The sequence below is a fragment of the Hippopotamus amphibius genome, chromosome 2, assembly GCF_030028045.1.
Source record: "Hippopotamus amphibius kiboko isolate mHipAmp2 chromosome 2, mHipAmp2.hap2, whole genome shotgun sequence".
Lineage (NCBI taxonomy): Eukaryota > Metazoa > Chordata > Mammalia > Artiodactyla > Hippopotamidae > Hippopotamus > Hippopotamus amphibius.
In genome coordinates, this window is record NC_080187.1 from 199495116 (window position 1) to 199514753 (window position 19638).

At 44.2% G+C, this 19638-nt stretch overlaps 1 protein-coding gene across 5 annotated transcripts in view; it reads left to right on the plus strand.

Moving 5' to 3' along the window:
- The window catches only part of MYZAP (myocardial zonula adherens protein), a 93908-nt gene that overhangs the window by 37552 nt on the left and 36718 nt on the right, over positions 1–19638 (plus strand). For 4 of the 5 annotated variants that reach the window (XM_057722485.1, XM_057722486.1, XM_057722487.1 and 1 more), the window contains 4 exons: positions 367–492; positions 1483–1611; positions 5579–5658; positions 7102–7207. In XM_057722485.1, coding sequence (XP_057578468.1) covers positions 367–492; positions 1483–1611; positions 5579–5658; positions 7102–7207 — 441 coding nt within the window. Of the gene's footprint in view, positions 1–366; positions 493–1482; positions 1612–5578; positions 5659–7101; positions 7208–11331; positions 14407–19638 lie in introns of those variants that run through there. The other variant, XM_057722488.1, reaches the window with a different exon arrangement.

Sequence of the window (19638 nt, forward strand, 5' to 3'; positions counted from 1 at the left end):
GACACATTTTAAAGAGAATTCAATTTTAAAATGGCTAATTTGGGGGGCAGTGATGATAGAGAAGTATATTTCTGCTTTCGAAAAATTCACACGTGTGGAGCATCTTTTCCTGATAATATGAAGTAAATGAGTGTAAGGGGCCACTTTTAATTTTCTGTGCACCTGCTTACCTCTTTCCTTCTTCCTTCTATCCCTTTCCCCATTAGCTCCTCCCTTTCCCCGTTGGTTCGTGCCGCCTCTGTCTCCTGCAGAACCCTGGCCCGCGGGTCACTCCTCTATGAGTCCACACATCATAATACAGAGTGAAAGGTGTGGATTCCCCTGGGACCTGCCAAAGCCGTAGCTCTGAAGTGAGTCTCTCTGCAGGTGGAATCCTCCCAAGAAGCCAACGCGGAGGTGATGAGAGAGATGACCAGGAAGCTGTACAGCCGGTATGAAGAAAAGCTGCACGAAGAGCAGCAGAGGCACAGCGCTGAGAAAGAGGCTCTCCTGGTGTGTATGTCCTACCTGCAGATGGAATAGCAGAGAGTTTGGGGTGCATTATTGTTGGTAAGCTTTAAATGGTAGGGTTTCTGCTCGGAGGTGAGTTAGTGGACTCTAATGTGGGTGATGGATCAAGGAATTTATTATTTGCCCACTCACTCCTCTCCCTCGTCCCTCACTTCCTTTCCTCACCCTCGTCCCTGCTTGCAATAGTCCTCGATCTCTGTCTCTCAATACACGCCTTTCTCTAGCTAGTCTGACCATTTGCCAGCATCCAGGCAGATGCTGGGCTTACCTGCAGCTGTGTCCTTCCTCACTGCATTTACTCCTCCTTCCCTGCCCTTGATCCTACCTAAGCGCCCTGAGAGCCTTGGATGTGCCAGCATTTCCACGAGTGACGTCTTTCCCGCTCACACAGCTACACTTGTCCTTGGGAAGCCCACTATCTCTCTATTCTTTGCCATGGAATTCTCTCGTCCCTGTTATTAGAGCTAGGCTGTACACCTCACATCTTGGTTTCTCTAGAAGAGCATAAATTCCTTGAAGGCAAGGTCTCCACTCTGCCTATCTTGTGTCCTCATAGGCTTAATGTATGTGCTGAATAATTGACTGAGTTGGTACTTTGCAATATGGGAGAAAGATCTGGGCATTTTGCATTCAATTACAGATCTGGCTCTAATTCTGTTTAGGTTGTGTGACACTCTGAGCACCTAGTCAGGGGATAAATAATATTTGCAGGCTCTTTTTAGACATAAAGACTCAAGAGGGAAAAAAGGAGAAAAAAATAACTAGGCCCATTAAAAAGCCATGCACTGTGTCTTTATTCGTGAGAGAGAACCAGAATCATGGAATTTGAGTTCAGGATCTGTGAGACACTTCTAGGGCCCCAGGTCATGCTTTTAAAGAGACATGATTTAGCAAGGCCTGAGCTGTTTGGACCCTAATTGGTAGCGACTCCATGCTCTGCTGAGGAGAGGGCATTTCTTTTTTGTTTTGTAGGAAGAAACCAATAGTTTTCTGAAAGCCATGGAAGAAGCCAATAAAAAGATGCAAGCAGCAGAGATCAGCCTAGAGGAGAAGGACCAGAGGATCGGGGAGCTGGACAGGCTGATTGAGCGCATGGAGAAGGTAACACAGCTTCGGACCCGGTGCCCCCTTGCCCAGCCTCCCCTATGTTGCAGTGGTTCCCCCTGCAGGCCTGCCCGAAAGTATGAGAAGCCTCACCACTGATCCCTCTCATCCCTGCAATTTGTGACTTGAAAAAAACAAAGACAAAACTATAAAAGAAAGTATAAGGAAATCCCACAAAGTTCTAATTTTTCCCATGGTGAAAATTTTGATGCTTCAAAAAGCGTTGCAAGTAAAATTAGTTACAGAAATTAATATTTTAGCATCCCTGCTTTGCTGGGGCCCCAAGCATGAACTTAGTTTACTCATTGAGCAGGCAAGCCCTATTTCGATGTTACATCAACACCCCAAGCCTGTTGTTTCTGGGGCCTAGATCTGAAGGGTTGGCTTTTCCCTGACACTGTGTGTCAGAGTAGGGGACACCGTGTTTCTCTGGGGCGAGGGTAGAGAGGCCTGTGGAAGGCAGGAGCTCTGCAGGGATAATGAGCCAGTCTAGAGGAAGGGAAGAGGGAGTCCAGAAATTAGGCCGGAAGTGGAGAAAAGGGAGGGAGGGGTGGGAGAGAGGGAAGAGAAAAAGGAAGAGAGAGAAAGGGAAGGTGACCTTTCACAGGTGACGGCTGACTCCTGGGGGAGGGAGGTAGTGGAGGGCCAGAGCTGCGGCTGGTTCCTGGAAGGTGGCTCTCTAGCAGCATGCGTTTGCAGAACAGCGGTGACTGGCCAAGACCTGACCCATCAGCATCCTGTAACTCATGCCGGATGCTGAGAATCGCCAAGCTGATGATGGAGGGAGGGGGAATGACAGTGTGAGCAGGGTCAACAGCTGGGCTCCCCGGCGATTCTGAGAAGAGCGCTGACCCGTGGTGTCTGTGGCACAGTCCCCTCTACAGTCCCAAGAAGGGAGGTGTAACCAGAGCGGGAACAGCCTTAAATGTGATACTGTGGCGCTTCGGGTCTGGCTGGGGGCTCCTGTTTTAGGTAATATTTTTTGTGGGGAGGGACTTGAGCAAATAGTCCATTACAATTTCACCTCCACCCTCTGGGAAAGCAGAATCGTATCTTGTATTGAAGAGGGGGCAGGTGGCATGGTTAGGGCTGATGTCGGTATCGATTGGGGGTGGTAGTTGTAAAGACTGGGCAACAAGGGCATTTTCTAGAATGTGGGTGAGCTTTCTCCCACATCACTGCCCTCCTACAACAGCCGAAGGTGCTGGGTAAAGCACACACGTCCCCTGGGTGACATACTGTCCTGCAGCAAACGGAAGCCAGGTGAGCGGGCAGCCTGGGGAGCTGTGTGGGCGGGGAAACCGTCTCAGAGAGAGACGGACCATGTGGTGGTGAAGCAGGTGGGTTTTAGAATCAGACAGACCTAGGATTTGAGTCTTGCCTCGCTTTCTAGTCGTGGGCAGTTCCTTGACTTTTCCAACTTCAGTTTCCTCTTCTGTAAAATGCTGATAATAGTAATTCTTATTCTTAGGCCTTTCGTGAGGAGTAAATGAGAAAAAACTGTGCCAAGTGCTAAGCGTGGTGCCTGGCATGGGTAAAGCAGGGGCTCCCAAACGTGTGGCTCTGATTTTTATGCTGTTATTGCCTAGATGTCTGCCCCTGGCGTCAGCTTTTCAGCTGGACCTGTTCCATAGCTTAGTTTCTTTGTACCCTTGGGACTCTGAAAGTTCCCGGCTTTTTCCCACTGATGTCCACGTGGAGCCCGGGTGAGGGGTGTATGGCTGGGGGGTCAGGACAGTGGCAAGGCCAGCCCTTCCTACTAGCGTTTGTGTGACACGAAATGTTCCCCAAGTCCTCTTGGCTTTACTTTAGTGATTGAATATCTATTGTCCTTTCTCTTAATCTTTCCCATTTAGGCTAGCGAAATGCTTGTTTTATTTAGCTAAGATTAGATATACCCATTTACTGTGTTTCCCCCTTCAAGGGTAAATCTGGGAGAGCAGGAATCGTGCCACGTCTCTGTCACACAGGATGTGAACAGGGCACCCACAGAGTTTGAAATCCTGTTCTCACCTATTTTTGGATTTTTCTCGAGGACAAACCATGTGCTTTTCTGCTGGATCCCTGTTTCTGAGCATTGTGTCCAAGACGTCTTTTGTTTTCCTTTTTCTTTCTTTTCTTTCTTTTTTTTTTTTCTGATCAGTAAAAGTCTTTTAAGGAGTGTGCTCTCTCAGAGACCCTTCTGCAGAATAGAGAATATTCTATGCCTTGATCTCAGTGGTGGTTCCACCAGGTAGCTAGGTGTATACAAATGTAAGAAGTGATTGTGCAATGTTCCCTTAAGATTTGTTGTATCACAATTTAGAAAAAAATCAAATTTTAAAGTATGTTGTAATTTAGGCCTTACTTACTTTACAACACCTTTCTGGGGAGTCTGAGGGGAAGGCTTACTTAGTAAAGGTTCATCTCTCTTATTTCAGGGCTAATGTAAACTTCTGGCCAGTGGCAGAACCTGTGGGGGCAGTAAGAATGGCATTTGCTGTAAAGATTTAAAAGCAGTAACAAAACCCCACTGAAAAGTTGGTCTTCCTTCATTATTCTAAATACAGTGATGATAACATACCCTTCCTTCCAGGGTGGACTGCTCCCCTCCCCACTTTGGTCTGTCCTTAGTCTGCCACTGCTTACAGCTTCAGAAGTTGTGGGAGTTCAAGTTTCAAAGATCTGCCTTTAATATTTGGTGCAAAAGACATTTGGAATCTGTATAACTAGTCAGAGCTTGTTGGGGAGAATTTCTGAGTTAAAGATGAGGCACAGCCATACTTGGAGAAGGACCTAAAGTAGAATAGTCTCCTCCCAATTAGTGAGCAGGATTTGATAAACTTCATTTTAAGGAAATTTATTATACTAACATTTGTAACATATTTCTAGTGCAATTTTAGTGGTGATGGGCAGTACGCTTTTATTAATATTTTCTACTTTGTTCAAAGAAATAATTGTCCAGATTCTTACATTACTTTTTAGGTAAACTTCTAAATTTATATATATATATATATATATATATATATATATATATATATATACACACACACACACACATACACAGCAAAGTGTACAAGTTTTAGGTGCACAGCTTGATACATGTTTTGGTTTCCTATTGATACTATAACAATTTACCAAGGTTAGTGGCTTAAAACATCATGGATTTATCATCTTCAGTTATGGAGGTCAGAAGTCCTAAAATCAAGGTGTTGGCAGGGTGGGCTTCCTTTTGGACGCTCTAAAGGAGAATCCACTTCTTAGCCTTCGCTCCCTTCAAGAGACTGACTGTAGTCCTTGGCTCATGGCCCCATCCTCCAGCTTCAAAGCCAGCATTGTAGCACCTCCTAGTCTTTGTCTGTCTCTGACTCTAACCCTGTTTCTTCCTTCCAATAAGGGCCCAACTAGATAATCCAGGATAATCTCCCCATTTCAAGATTTTTAACTTAATCACACCTGCAAAGCTCCTTTTTCCATGTAAGGCAGCATATTCACAAATTTTGGAGATCAGGATGTGGGCATCATTGGGGGATTGTTATACTGATTTTCACAATATATTTTTACAAGTGAACACACCTGTGTAAACACCACCCCAGTTAATTTATAGGATATTACAGAATTCCAGACCCTCCTGATGATTCAGAAAATAATCAGGAAACTTGTAGTATCACAGGCCACTGAATCAGAGTATTGATTATCATCGTTTAGAACTATACATTTTCACAAGGCCTCTGAGCCTGGGCTGATGAAATACTTTTTAAAAAATAAATATTGAATGGCTTTATCCGGGATATTTGTCTCTAATTCATAAATACATCTATAAATACGCACCAGTAAATTTGACATTTGGAGCTTTGTTTGGACCCTGGTGAGTGGATGTCTAAAACTCATGGGTGTCGCATAGACTTGAAGTCACTAGTGCTGGAGTTGCTGGCTATATACATTCTTTAGCCATTGATTAAATATTAGTGTCTGTCTGTTTTAGGAACGCCATCAACTTCAACTCCAGCTCCTGGAGCATGAAACAGAAATGTCAGCGGAAATTATCAGTTCTGACAAAGAAAGGTAAGATGTAATGTCCTTTGTCTTTTAATGGATTTAGATGGTGGACACGCCATGCTTCTGTGGGCTCACTTGGTCCTTGCATTTTCATTCATTTGGTCATCACTCATTGCAGACGGATACATGCAAAACATTGGACTGGGTGCTTCCAGCGTGGCGCTTCCAGCCACATCTGACAGCCCAGGGCTGGTTGTTAGTGCAGTAGCACACATCAAAGCCTGTCACAGGTGCCAAAGTTCGGTCTATCAACGTTCTCTGTAACCTTGAACTCACCTCTGTAACCTTGAACTCATCAACAGTGACTAATACCATTGCCACGGAAACTAATTTTACAGTGACTTTGTTTCCAAACATTCCTCAGTGAAACCTTGCCTTGTCCTCTGGCTGTGAGTGTTTAAAGCCCTGCAGGGGAAAGGCAGGAGCAGTCCACTGCCTCTTCTGGAAACCAGAAGGCAGAGAGGCCACGCACGGCCCTCTAGTGAAGGAAAATAAGGTTGGCGTGCTTTGAGCATTTGAGCAAGTTACTTAATCTCCCTGAGATTCTTTGCTTCTCTGTAAAGTGGGCATTCTTTTTTAAAGTGGGGGGAAGTTGTAATGATGCTAGCAGTGCCCATCTGATTGGGTTACTATGGTGAGGGTACTGTTGGGCGTACTGCCTGCCCCATGGTATGTGCTGGAAAAAAATTCCTGTTTTCCTTTCTCTTAAGCAACTTCAGAGTTTTCAGAGTTATAGGAATCTTCCCTAGTCTTTAGTGTAGTGCTGAGAAGGGACCTGGAAGAGATGGGAAGTGGTAAGCAGACCACCAGACCCTTCGTCCGTGCTTCAGTCCAACGGCCCCAAAGAACCGTAGAGTCCGTCTTCTGGTTCCTGTGGTTTATTTGAACCAAGCAAAGTCTGAGGATACTTTGTGCTGCTTTTAAAGTAAAGTATGAAATGTTTTATGAGAGAAGGTCTGCTCTGCTTTGTTTTGATGAAGAGAAGGTCTTTCACCATATTTCCCATTTTCTCAAAACAAATGATGTATGAAACTACTGTAATTCCTGACTTCCCAGGACTCTGCTACTTGATTTCAGATATTTTGTTGTGTTGCTAGACTCTTCTCTGTCTCTGTTTTCCTAATTGTGGTAATTACTGGATGTTCCAATGTTGTATTAACCAAAGAAAAAGGCGCTCATGTCTGTAAGTGGTGCAAAATCATTCTCTCTCAGCCCCTGGGAAGTATAGTAACTGTCCTTATACAGGGTAAAACTTGCATGTGGGGACTTGGAAAGGGTCCTGTATTCCTTGTACAGTGGGGCGGTCAATGGGTGGTTAATAAACTAGGATACACACAAAGCAGGAAGAGTGCATCTTGTCCTGGGCAGTATTCCTTTCAGGCGCTGACTGTGTGCTGGTGCTGCTGCTTTGGCTGAGGGTTCACCTGCTCTTTCTTCTTCTTGTGTTAGGTATCAGCGGCTGGAGGAGGCATCAGCCAGCCTCCGGGAGCGGATCCGACACCTCGATGACATGGTGCACTGCCAGCAGAAGAAAGTCAAGCAGATGGTTGAGGAGGTAAGCCCTTGTGAAAGGTCACGGGCCCAGGATTGCTTCCTGAGGTGGGGACACTTCAGCCCTAGAGCCAGATCCAACTCTCAGCTCCATCTTCTGTGGCTCACAGTGAACTAGCTCAGGCCACTGCCGTCTTGGCCCAAAGGAGAAGCTCCTCATGTGTCCCCACTGGACTGGTGATGATCCCGCTAAAAGAGGGCTGCCCCCAGATCAGAAGGGCACAGTTAAAGCAGGAAGGTGCAATTCATAAGCTCACCCACCGATACAAGTGGGTGCCAGCAGCTCAGAGATCAAAGGGTGTGACAAGAACAGGTCACTTCAGCTCAGGTCTCTGCACACCTGGGACCTGCCTGCCTCTCCCCCTGCTCCTGCTCGTGTCCTTTTTCCACTTCTGGGTGTGTCTCTGTCATTCCCTTTCCACGTCTGTCCCTCTTTCTCTTCTCCCACTCCTGCTTCTTCCTCATTTTTTCTCTTGTCCACTGTCCTTGTTCTCCTTAACTGTCTGTGTAACATGAAGGCAAGTTATAGGCTTACTGTATGCTGGACATAGTTTACTATCCTGTTTTTCTAAATGAAAAAACAGGTAAGTTGAACATTTATATTTCTCAAAGAGAAAAAAAATTGCTTTTAGCTTGTGTTACTGTACCCGTCTCTCTCTTGTGATGCTGCATAGGAGAAAGTCCATGCTGTGCAGAGCTAATCACGTTAGTGTATTTTTCTTGCTCAATTAAAAACTATAGAAATCAGAACAGTGAGTACTAACAGGGTTATAAGAATTCCCTAGGGACTCATTCTCTCACTTGCGAAGAAAAGTTTTGATTTAATTAAACATTTGGTCAGCAGTGGAAAAACTAAAAAAAAACACTTTCCTTATATTAAGCACAACTCTGAAAAGTGATGTTATCACTTTTGAGTTATTAAAATTAAAAGTATATCTATTTCTAATAAATAATTTACACATATGATAGACAAATAGAAGATTAAACATGTATCTTTTTTATTAACCCCTAAAATGTTGGAGCTGTGAGTAGGGTTAAGGTCAGGGAGTTGTGAGGATGAGAAAGGACACCATTTTTTATCGTGTGTAGGATAAACATACACATTAGATAAAATCTGCACGCAAAGGAGAAACGCACAGTGTGATTGGCCTGGGTGTCTGTCTCAGGGCGCAGTAGCGTAAGAGAGTGGGGAGCAGAGGCTCAGTGAGGGAATCCTGCAGGAGCTTTCACAGTCCCTCGGCACGGCCGGGCAGGAGCAGTGCCAGCAACAGGGATGGGTGGGTCTTGCCGCATACTGGCATTGGGTAGATGTCAGGAGTGCGTTTCCCAAGGAAAAGCGTTGCTTTGTCACAGTGAGCATCTCCGGAACCACGGCTGTCAGATTGTAGCTTTTCTGCTTGTGAGCTTCACACGCGTGAAGTGTGGGGCACGGCCATCCCTCATTGCCCCGTGGGGCTCCTTGGCACACTCCATCCCTGCCGCCTTGCCGCAGGGTGCTGTCTGTGTTGTTTCCCTGTCTGATACCAGAGAACCAGTGAACAAAACCTCATGTGCGTTGGCTTCTGATTCAGTTATCGTCTGTAAGGGTTTAAGGACTGGTCTTTTTAAAAAGACGTTTTCAAGGAGTTTACAACTGCTTTGTAAGTGACTTCTGGAATCTAATAGACATATCAATTTGAAAGGAGTAGAGGAATATTTATATATGAAAATAGGGAAGCATATAAAGATCACTGTCCTTGCCTTGCTTTACTACCTGTGATTTAATATCTCCCAAATGAAGCCTAAGCGCTGATGATGTGGTCTGAAAGACCCAGCCGCTGGAATGAAATCACAGGCTGAAATTTAGGATGGCACTGTCCGAGTGAGCACCACCTAGGGGCCGGATGGGTTTCAACAGGTAGATGGAGACAGAGAAAGCTTCAGTTCTAAATTTAAACTAAAAACTACTTAAATCAGGTTAGTAAGAATTAATGTATTTGTCCAGTACACCATATTAACTCATACAACAAAAGGATGGTTTAAAATCTCAATTGCTGTAGCCATTTATGTGAATACTTTTTTTTAAAAGTTAGAAACACGGAAAAGGGACAGATGAGCACATTGTGAAGTTCTCGATCAGGTTGGAAAGGAGTTGAGAATTGTAGTAACCCAGGGAACGGTTGAAGGACTTGGGCAAGAGACAGCCAAGGGGAAGCGTGAGAGGTGAATTCACATCTCAGATGATGGTCATGGAGAAGAGGGAATCTATTTTTGTGTTGCAATGCAAAGCCAGGCTGGAGCTGCTGAGTGACACTTGCAAAGAGGCAAATTTCAGCTTTCTGTTCAACATAAAGGAAACATTTCTAGTACTGGCTGCCCTGGGAGGGTATTTAGCCCTTAGTCACGGGCGCATTTTATGAGGAGAGAAGTCGGGATAGAAGCTCCTTATATGAAGAAGTCTCTATTGTTTACTTGGCTGTGCCTGTTGTTAGGATCTCGGCCTTCTCATTGCTTTGCATAATGAATGAAATCAGCAAAGACATATTAAATTGGTTCAAGTCATTTGGACCAAATTTTGAAAAATCCAGACGACTGAATTAGTCACATGTGGCATCTTGAACTCTGACTTGAGACGTGTCTTTCTGTCTGTGAACTCCAGCCACCCAGATATTGAGACAAATTTGACCTGGAGGTAGAGGCAACCTTTATCTGTCACCAGTGTTAGGGACAGTTTTCCTTCCCTCACATGAAGTCTGAAAGCGTCTCCCTGTGATGGCTTCACACTCACCAGGGGTAGGAATCTAGTCCCCATCCGTTGTTGCTGTCATCGGAGTCACAATGTCTGTGAAGGAAGTTAGTTTATTAAAGTGATGGGCTTTTTTCAGCTCAAAACATCCAGGTATTATTACTGAGTTTCTTGGAATTCTCAGTTAAGCAATATATTTACTTCCACCTCAGTGGAGTGTAATTTCTTAATAATAATAATGATGATGATGTATTGAATAAAAATTAATCGGCCTAGGTGTTTCAGCCCTTAGCTCAATAATGACTTGATTTTCATTGTGTGAGACAGTATAGTTCTGCAGGGATTTACGCATGTAAGAAGGGGGCAGGATGGGCCCTTTTGAAATGAAGGATTAATATATATCTTATGGGGTCAAGTTCATTGAGAAAAGATACAGAGTGTCTTGTGTGATGTGTGGGAGCAAATACCCCCACTTGGCTAGATCTTTGTACTGAATTAAATCTCCTTTTGTGGTGTTTGTCAGGGATTGGTCATCTCCCTCCCATCACTAGTTCTTCTGACTGGTTCTGGATCTGACAGAACACACACACACACACACACACACACACACACACGCAAGCACGTGCGTGCGCGCACACACACACACACACACACCCCTCACCAAATATGCCCTTTTAGACTTTTAAGGGTTTGCCAGAAAATATAGAGAGACTGAAAAAAATAGCACTCATGAGGAAATTCACTCATCCTTCCATTTACCAGATATCCACTGGCACTTTCTCTGTGCTGGGGCTGGGTACCCAGTGGGGAGCGGGGCAGATGTGGTCCTGCCCGCATGGATCTTACCATCTGGTGTTACGGGAGTTCCGGTCATCCTTGCCCTTGGGCTTCATTCTTCTGTCGACAAGCCGTGCTGGGACTAGGTCCTTTGTCTCGAATCCAGCTGAGTTCTTTAGCTTGCTGTTAAAGGAGCCAGGAGAGTAGGCAGGAGCACAAGGCTGGGAGGAACCTCCAGCCAGAGCAGGGAACACCTGACACATCTTTAAACATCTGCAGTCAACAGGACGTTGACACCTCTTTACCTGCTCTCATCAAGGCTCAGTCCCCTGCCAACCAAAGCAGTTTTCTACCCAGGGGAAAATTATCTGGAGGAAAGCAATTTGAAAAATTTAAATTCTTGCCATTCCAAGTCTCTTCCCTTTTGAATGGATCCGTCATTTGTTAGCACACAATTTATTTTAAAATTCTTGTGTGGTGTGCGGAAGTACATTTTTTGCCAAATACCCTGTGTTTAGAGGATTCAGAGTGCTCTCCATCACTGATAATTAGCCACATGGGGGCAGGGGAAAGGAGCCGCGGCACTGAGCCCACAACCCTAACCCACTCAATTGAACTGTTTCCAGATCATGTCCCACGAGCTCTTCTCCAGATTTAGCCTCCGGCTCTTTGGAAGATGACAAAGTGGTAGCCTGCTCTGGGTTGGAAGCTGTTCCTTTTGTTGTTCGTGGTTAGAAGAACACTTGTATTCTCTCTGCTGGGAAGAGGTGGCATGTCTGTGTGATGAGCTGATGAACAAAACATGAAGGACATGATATTGAAAAGAAAATGTGGCCGCGTACGGCTCTTATTTGTGGAAACACCCACATTCTATAACCTCAACTTCTACAGCCTGACACTGCCGAGTCAAGAGAACTCAAAGATCCACAGAGTACTTCTAGAAACGTGGGTTCCTAGACATCAAAGAACAAACTGGGATGAAAGATAGTACTAAAAAATAATTTAGAAAATGCCAGGTGGAGGCTGGTCCTAAGATCTTGGAAAATGAAGCCTTATTTATGGAAAAGCTGCCAAGGACACCTGCCAAGAAGATGGGAAGCGGGCTCGAAGAACTCCAGTCCTCTGGGAAGAAGTGCTCCCCACCTGATCACACCCCAGGAAATACAGAAGCAGCCACATGTCGCTGTAGTTTGATTATATTTGTACGTGGGAGGTGGCCCTGAGGATGTCCTTTCTGAATGAAGATCAACGGCACTCGGCAGCGTAGCACTCTTCTTGTTTAAGAAGCGTTTGGTTTGCTTCTGTCACCATGAATAGACAGTGGAACTCCCTTCCTGAAAAGGAGAAGCATATCTGATGAAAAGAGAAATGTATTCGGCTGAAAGAGATTGAAGTGAAATAGACTTCATGCATGCTTTATTTTCATAGAGGTCTTCCTGAGACAGCCGCAGGCCCTGGTATCTCATCCACACCAAGCGGTGTTGCTGAGAATGGTAGTAGCAGCAGTGGTAGTAATAGTTAGTGGGTGGCGTTCGCCGGATAATGAAGTGGATTCATTAAGGGGGTGGGTGTCACCTAGACGCTGGGTAGTTTTCCACGCCCTTCACGTCTCTGTGGCAACGTGGGCAAGTAAATGCGTTCTGTCAGTAGCTGTCTTTGGTCTTTCATGTGGATGCTTCTGGCCAGCTGATGCAAGCAGGCAGTGGCTAGGAAAGGACGCAGATGAATAACTTCCCACACGAGCAGGGAACTGTTCACGCGGTTTACCTCCGCCACTGTCCTGTCTGAACGCAGATCCCCAGACACGCTGCTGGGTTTCCAGACTTTCCCCTCGGGAGGTTTGAGTCAGATGTGAGAATCGCTCATCTAGATGTCACTCTAGCGTAGAGACCTACACTGTTTCCAGGGATAACCTTTGCTGCCCTCGTGTTTTTCAAAGGCTCTGGTAGAAAAGTTGCTGGGATTGTCCTAGTGGAGTAGACTCACTCCCCAGCTTCAAAAAATGAAATAACATCACACAAGGGAACGTCATGACGTCTAGAGACAGCGGGGCACCCGCGTGGGCCTCCCTCCCAGGATTGTGTGCTCTCCCCTTCCCCTGGAGTGTCTTCTCTCTTTTGGACCACAGATAGTACCCTGAGGCCAGACAGGCCTCATGTTGTGGGGCGGAGAGCGAGTGAGGTGCCGAGGCTGTCTGCAGGGTGGTGAGAGTGCCTCCGAAACGCCGTGCCCTAGACAGGCCCTGCACTTCCCCCAGGCCTGGGTTCTGGGCTCATCGGGGATCTCCTCAGATCTGGGTCCCCTGCCTGAGAGGATCTCCCTGCACCGGCTCATCCCTGCTTCTGCCTGTGTTCCTCAATTCACCCCTTCCTGCCAGGACTGTGATATGGTGTGAACTTGACTTCCTGCGTCAAACATGAGTTAGGTGCTCGAACCTGGCCCCACCCTCACCCTGCACTACCACCCCATCCCCATCCCTGACCCTTAACTGGATCTTAAGCCTTGGGCTCTTGGTAAGGCTGTAATTTTGTCTCAGGGCCACTCACACCCCCACCCAAAGGAGATGCTACTCAAAAGTTGAGGCCAAATTTATAGTAATTGAAAATGTTAAGTTTCCAATTCTGGTGTTTTACGCTGTATTAACACTTTTTTATTTTAAAATCTTAGATGCTTTATCTAAAGCGTGAAGTTTTTAGAAGGTAATCAGCGCACATGGGTGTAAACCTTCTATTTTCTCTGCATTATGGAAATATTGCAGGTTCATTGCATGACATGTACTGATTAATGTATTCACAATGTGAATTGTCCTTTCAAGGGGAAGGTCTTTTCTTTGTAAATGTCACTGAACCCACTTTCTGTGTATTGAAATCATTTCTAATTGGCTCTGAAATGTTTCTCAGAGACCTGGGTGCTCATGTTCTGCCCGTAGCTTGTGTGGCTGTGCTCCTCACCCAGGTAAATGCCAGCTGGTGGGTGTTTCTCCTGCTACAAGGCTGTGTATCTACACCTCCCGTCCCACAGTAACCATCTGTGGGAGGTATTATTAGCACCGTTTGTTAGTACTGGAAATTGAGACTTAAGAGTCTTACAAAATAAGTAGCTAGCAGTCTCTCCACAAGTGATGATGGTGTTAGGTCCACATCCAGAGTTTTGAATCCGAAGCCAGCCTTGTTCTTTACTTCTTATATTTTTATAATTGGAAAAAAATTTTAAATACAGAAACTTACAGAGAATGATAAAAATAAAACCTGTGTGCTCTCTTCTGGAAGTGACAGATGTTAACATTTTGGCATATTTCATATTTTTTTCTAAGTAAAACATTACAAAGAAATTCTCATTTTATTCCTCCCAGTTCAGATTTTTTTCCTTCTATCCTCCACCCCATCCTGCCCCACTGCTTCCTTCAGAGGCAGTTTGGCCTCTAACCAGACCATGTTTCTGTGCTTTTACTACCCATATGTGTATTTATTGTTGGTATATAGCTTAGTTTCTGTATTTAAAAAAGTGTATAGGGAGTTCCCTGGTCGCCTAGTGGTTAGGATTTAGCGCTTTCACTGCGGAGGCCCGGGTTCGATCCCTGGTTGGGGAACCATCCCACATGCCGCGCCGTGCAGTGCAGCCAAAATACAAATAAAAAAATAAATGATAAAAGGTATGTAAATTTTTGTATATAATATATAAATAAATTTTATTGTATTTATTTTGTGACTTACTCTTTTTCCCAATTTTGTTTTTGATTTTGTTACATATAGATCTGAATTATTCAATTTGATGGCTGTCTAATATTTAATTACATGAATATATTTTAATGTATCCTATTGATAGACACTTAGCTTGTTTCCAATTTTTTATTCTTTTACAAAAAGTGCCAAACATGTGTCCATGCTTATCTAGGGAATATACTCAGGAGGAATCGCCAGGGCCTGGAGTTGGCAGTCTCACCTCTGCTAGGTATTTCCCTATTGCTCTCCACTTGTCATGTATGAAGGCAGATTTCTCCACATCCTCACCACCTCTTGGCACCACTGGACTATAATTTTAGCCAGTTGTGAAATAGTATCTCTTTGTCTTAATTTTAATTGGCATCAGCCTGGTGACTGCTCATTATAAGTGGAGAGATTGAGCATAAACTTCTCACCAGTCAGACTCCCATTCTTATGAACTGGTTGTTCATATCTTTTGTTCATTTTTCTCTTTGGTTGTTTTTCTTTTTTCCTGCTGATTTGTAGGAACTCTGGATACTGCCAATATTAGTCATTTATCAAAAAATATTTGAATGCCATTATCCTTTCCCAGTCAATCGTTTTTGTTTGTTTATGGTATTTTGTATAATACACACATTTTAAATTTTGTTATAAAGTTATCAATCTTTTTTGCTCTGTCGTGTGTCTTGTTTGTCATGTTTTAGAGTTTTGTTTTTCATCTTTAGGTCTGTAATGACTCCCCCTCCCCCACATTCTTACCAGTGTTCTCTTTCATACTTTTTCTCCATAGCCCGTATCACCTTGTCACATATCCTACACTTATCTGCTCCGCCTACCTGCGTGTTGTCTGTTTCCCTCCACTAGAATGTAAGCTCCCTGAGGGCAGTGGCTCTTGTCTGTCTTGTTCATGGCTGTCTCCCTAACAGCTGGAATAGTCATGCGCATATAGCAGGTGCTCAGTAAATGTTTGTTGAACAAGTGAAGAATAACCCATACGGAATTTATTTTTTGTGCATGTAGTGTGAATAGAGCTGTCACCTTCTTTTCCCCCTCATGGAAAGTTTCTTTTCCTAATACCACTTATTGAATAGTCCGTCCTTCCCCCACTGATTTTTTTCATTCAACCTTTATCAAGCTGGAGTTGTTTCCCTTATGCCACTGCCTTTATGTATTCCTGTTCCCCTGCCTCTGTGCTGAAGCCCACAGGAAAGCCAGTCCTCACACACGTAAGTGGGAGTGGAGGTGATGAAGGCCAGGTCCCATTTATGGAGAGCTCTTCTCTGATGGGTCAATCAGTAAACATTTACGAAGCATCTTTTATGAATCAAATGTAAAAATGGACCTGAGTCCCCAAAGCCCTCAAAGGACTTCCTGGTTGACATTAAAACTTTTCATAGCTTGAGGCAGAATATAAGGGTTAAGCAGGACAATGAGCTGTGTGCTGGGGACACAGAAGCTGGAAAACATAGGCTTCAAGTACATTAAATCTGACTTTGCATTCTGCCTCTGCTCCTGACTGGGCTTTACATCTTGAGCAACTAATTGATCCTCTCCAACATTTCGTTTCCTTATCGAAAAAAATGGGAATGATGATAATAGTACCTGCTTCAGGGGTTGCTGATTGACTGAAAGAATGTACACTAAGGGCGTAGCCCAGTGCCTGTAAATGTCCACTAATTCCAGTGTGCGTGGAGAGTCTCTAGGGAGGAGGTGATATTTGACTGGGTCTTGCAGCATGGGTGAGTTTTTCCTAGGCAGGGACTGAGTAGGTGGAAAAGGACGTGCCAGACAAGATATAGAATAAATAAAAAACAAAAACACGGAGGCCGGAAAGTATAGGGTGAGTTCAGGGAGCGTTATTCTAGCTTGACTGGATTGTAGGAGGGAGTAATGAGGAGGAGACGGGAAATGTCGGTCGGGTGGTGGATTACCAGCAGCAAGCCAAGAAAATGTCCCTTGTTACTCCGCTCCTGATTCCTCGATGGCTCCCCATCGCCTGGTCAGATCTGAGCCTCAGAGGGATGCCTCTGGCAGGTGTGCTGGCAAACAGGAGAGGAGAGGGCAGGAGGGGCAGCTAGGAGGCTCCCAGGAGAGTCCTGGTCAGTGCAGGTGAGGGTCCGTGTGCAGGCCACCTGAACTTTAGGAACATTTGTGTGTGTGTGTGTGTGTGTGTGTGTGTGTGTGTGTGTGTAATTAAAATCTCCTTTATTTTTTGTTTTATAATTGACATGATTAGTATAAGAATCTTTATTTTTTAAAAAGTTTTTATTGGAGTATAGTTGATTTACAATGTTGTGTTAGTTTCAGGTATACAGCAAAGTGAATCAGTTCTACATATACATGTATCTACTCTTTTTTTAGATTCTTTTCCCATATAGGTCATTACAGAGTGTTGAATAGAGTTCCCTGTGCCGTACAGTAGGTCCTTATTAGTTATCTGTTTTATATATAGTAGTGTGTATATGTCAATGAGAACATTTTTTTAAACTACCATTTTTTTAGCATCAGCTTTGCGCCAGGTGTGAAGCTGGGTGCTTCCACTTACAGGCCTACCTCAGAGACACTGTGGGTTGGGCTCCAGACCAGCACAGCAAAGCAAATACTGCAGTAAAGCGAACCATGTGAACTTTCTGGTTTCCCAGTTATATTTATACTGTAGTCTGTTAAGTGTGCAGTAGCATTACATATAAAAAGACAGTGCACAGACCTTAATTAGAAATACTTTATTGCTAAAAAATGGCCACTAACCATCATCTGAACCTTCAGTGAGTTGTAATCTTTTTGCTGGTGGAGGATTTAAAATATTGCAAGAATTACCAGAATGTGACACAGAGATACAAAGTGAGCAAATGCTGTTGGAAAAAAGGCGCTGACAGACTTGCTCAAGGCAGCGTTGCCAAAAACTTTCAATTTGTGAAAAATGTGATATGTGTAAAGCACCGTAAAGCGAAGTGCAGTAAAATGAGTTATACCCGTATATCCTCTAATTGCTTAGCCTGGAACCATTCTCTCTCTGGATATTCCTGTTCAGTGTGTGGTCTTTGTCCCTGATACTGCACCCATCCAGGGAAGCACAGGGATAGAGAAGCTTAGAGTACCCTCTTTTCCACGTCTCCATCCCAACCTCCTTTAAAGTCACAGAGGAGAAAAGAACAGCCTAAAGAGTTAGGGCTCCAGTAAATCCTTTGTCAAAGAAGGTATCACCTGCCAGTTTTCTTCCCAGCCTTGCCTAATTTCCAGGCAGCATCGCTCTGATAGGTTGTCATCACAGGGAGGATAGAGGCCAACCTTTGGACATCAGGCTGGTGTGAACAGAAGAGCCTGGGCTTTGTCATCAGAGAGATGTGGGTTTAGAACTCAGCCCTGACAGCATCAAGCTCTACGATGACCAACTGTCCTGGTCTGCCTGTGAATAAGACGGTTCCTGACACATGAGACTAAAACCTAGAAAGCTTCGGGCAAGCTGGAACGAGCTGGTCACCTCTTTAGTGCCGCGGTCTGAACCTTTCCCTCACCCCATCGGCAGACGGCAGGGGCATCCTATCTCTGGGTAGGCGGGGGGACCAAACATCACCCTGCCTGCTCCCTTATCGCATTAACTTGTGCGTTTCTTTCTCCGTTTACTGCCTCACTGCGATGTTGGTTGCCTGAAAGTGGTTCTTCACTGCTGTGCTCCTGGAATCTAGCACTGAGTCTGGCGCAGAGGTGATCACGGCTGATTGCTGAGGCATGAATGAACAGTGAAGCTCTAGGAACCCCAGTTCCCTCGTCCATGGGGATAATGACTCTTAGGGTTGTTTCTGAGGATGAAGAGCTCAGCCAGCAAAAGCCCTGGTACCCAGGACACCCCTTTTTCTTCCCTCCCAGTGAATGCATGCAGATTGGAAAGCCAGTTTATCCATCCTTTCCTGATGTTTGTATAGCCCAGTCACATTCGGGCACCCAGGAGAATCAGGGTGCTGTTTCTTCTTAGATAGAAGTTGGGTAATCTTTAATATAAGATAGAAATCAAACTAAATTAGATTATTTTACTTCAGAAGCCAGTTCCAACTGATCCTTTTGAATAGTAGCGTTCTATTATATATTACTTCAAACTTAATAGAAAAAAATTGATTAAAACATGTGCCCTGTTCATATCTGGCCTGGCTGAATGCCACAAGACACATTAATTGAAAATGAATTTCTACAAACCCAATCAAGCATCATGAAGATGAAAAATGTACCTTTTCCCCTCCGTTCCTTCATTGATTTTTCATTTTCCCCACTCAGAGCTTCATTTAGCAATTTTTCAGTTTCGTTTTGTTGTGGCCTTAATTCATTCCCTTCACTCTCCACAAAATGAGATAACGTACCATTCTCCTTGTCCTTTTAAAACTGCTCTTTCATGCTGCATTAGTGCAGGCCAGATCCTCATCTTGTCATAAGTCTCTGTGCTTTATTATGTTTTAGGAAAAGAGGGTAACCTTATTTTTAAAATTCTTATTGTGGTTTTTATCAAAGGGAATGCACTTTAAAAATACATAACTATGAAATTACAGTGTTACAACACTTCTAAAATAGATTTAAGAGAAACTAGCAAAAATTAAAAAAACCTTTTCAGAGGGAGAGCATTAGATATCAGTTATGGTCATTTTTCATGTGAGGTATTTGGGGATCAAACATGATTCCTATTTTGTTGAGGGAAATGGAGAAAACTATTTGCCAGATTACAAGAGGTTCAGTTGAAAACAAGTCTGGGTCCGAAGCAAGAGGGACCGAAGGGAGGTTTCAATAACCCGGGGGGTGGTTCTAGAAGGTTCTTGCCTGTCCTGTGCCAACCATGCCCCAGTCTGTTTGCTGAGTCCCTGGATCTCTAGGGATAACAATACCGGGGATCTTCAAGCTATTTTTCTGTCAAATTTTCAAATAATCGAACGGCATACACTTCCCATGAAAAGTCAAGAAGGACTTACATTCAAGTATCCTATTGCTTTACTCTGACCTAGGATTCAGAACCCTGGTTATCTCATTTTGATTAGAAGCTGTGATTGGCAATTAGCCATCGTTGGTACATTTTCAATGGGAGAATGAATTATTTATCAATGCAGTTTAAAGCAGAAAGTCTTTTTAAATGAGGGTCCATTAGAAGGAGTAACACAGCGGGGTGTTAATGATAAAGGTTTGGAAACTTTATTAATGAGTTGAGTTTCATGATAGGCACACATACACACACACACAGCTCTCACACTC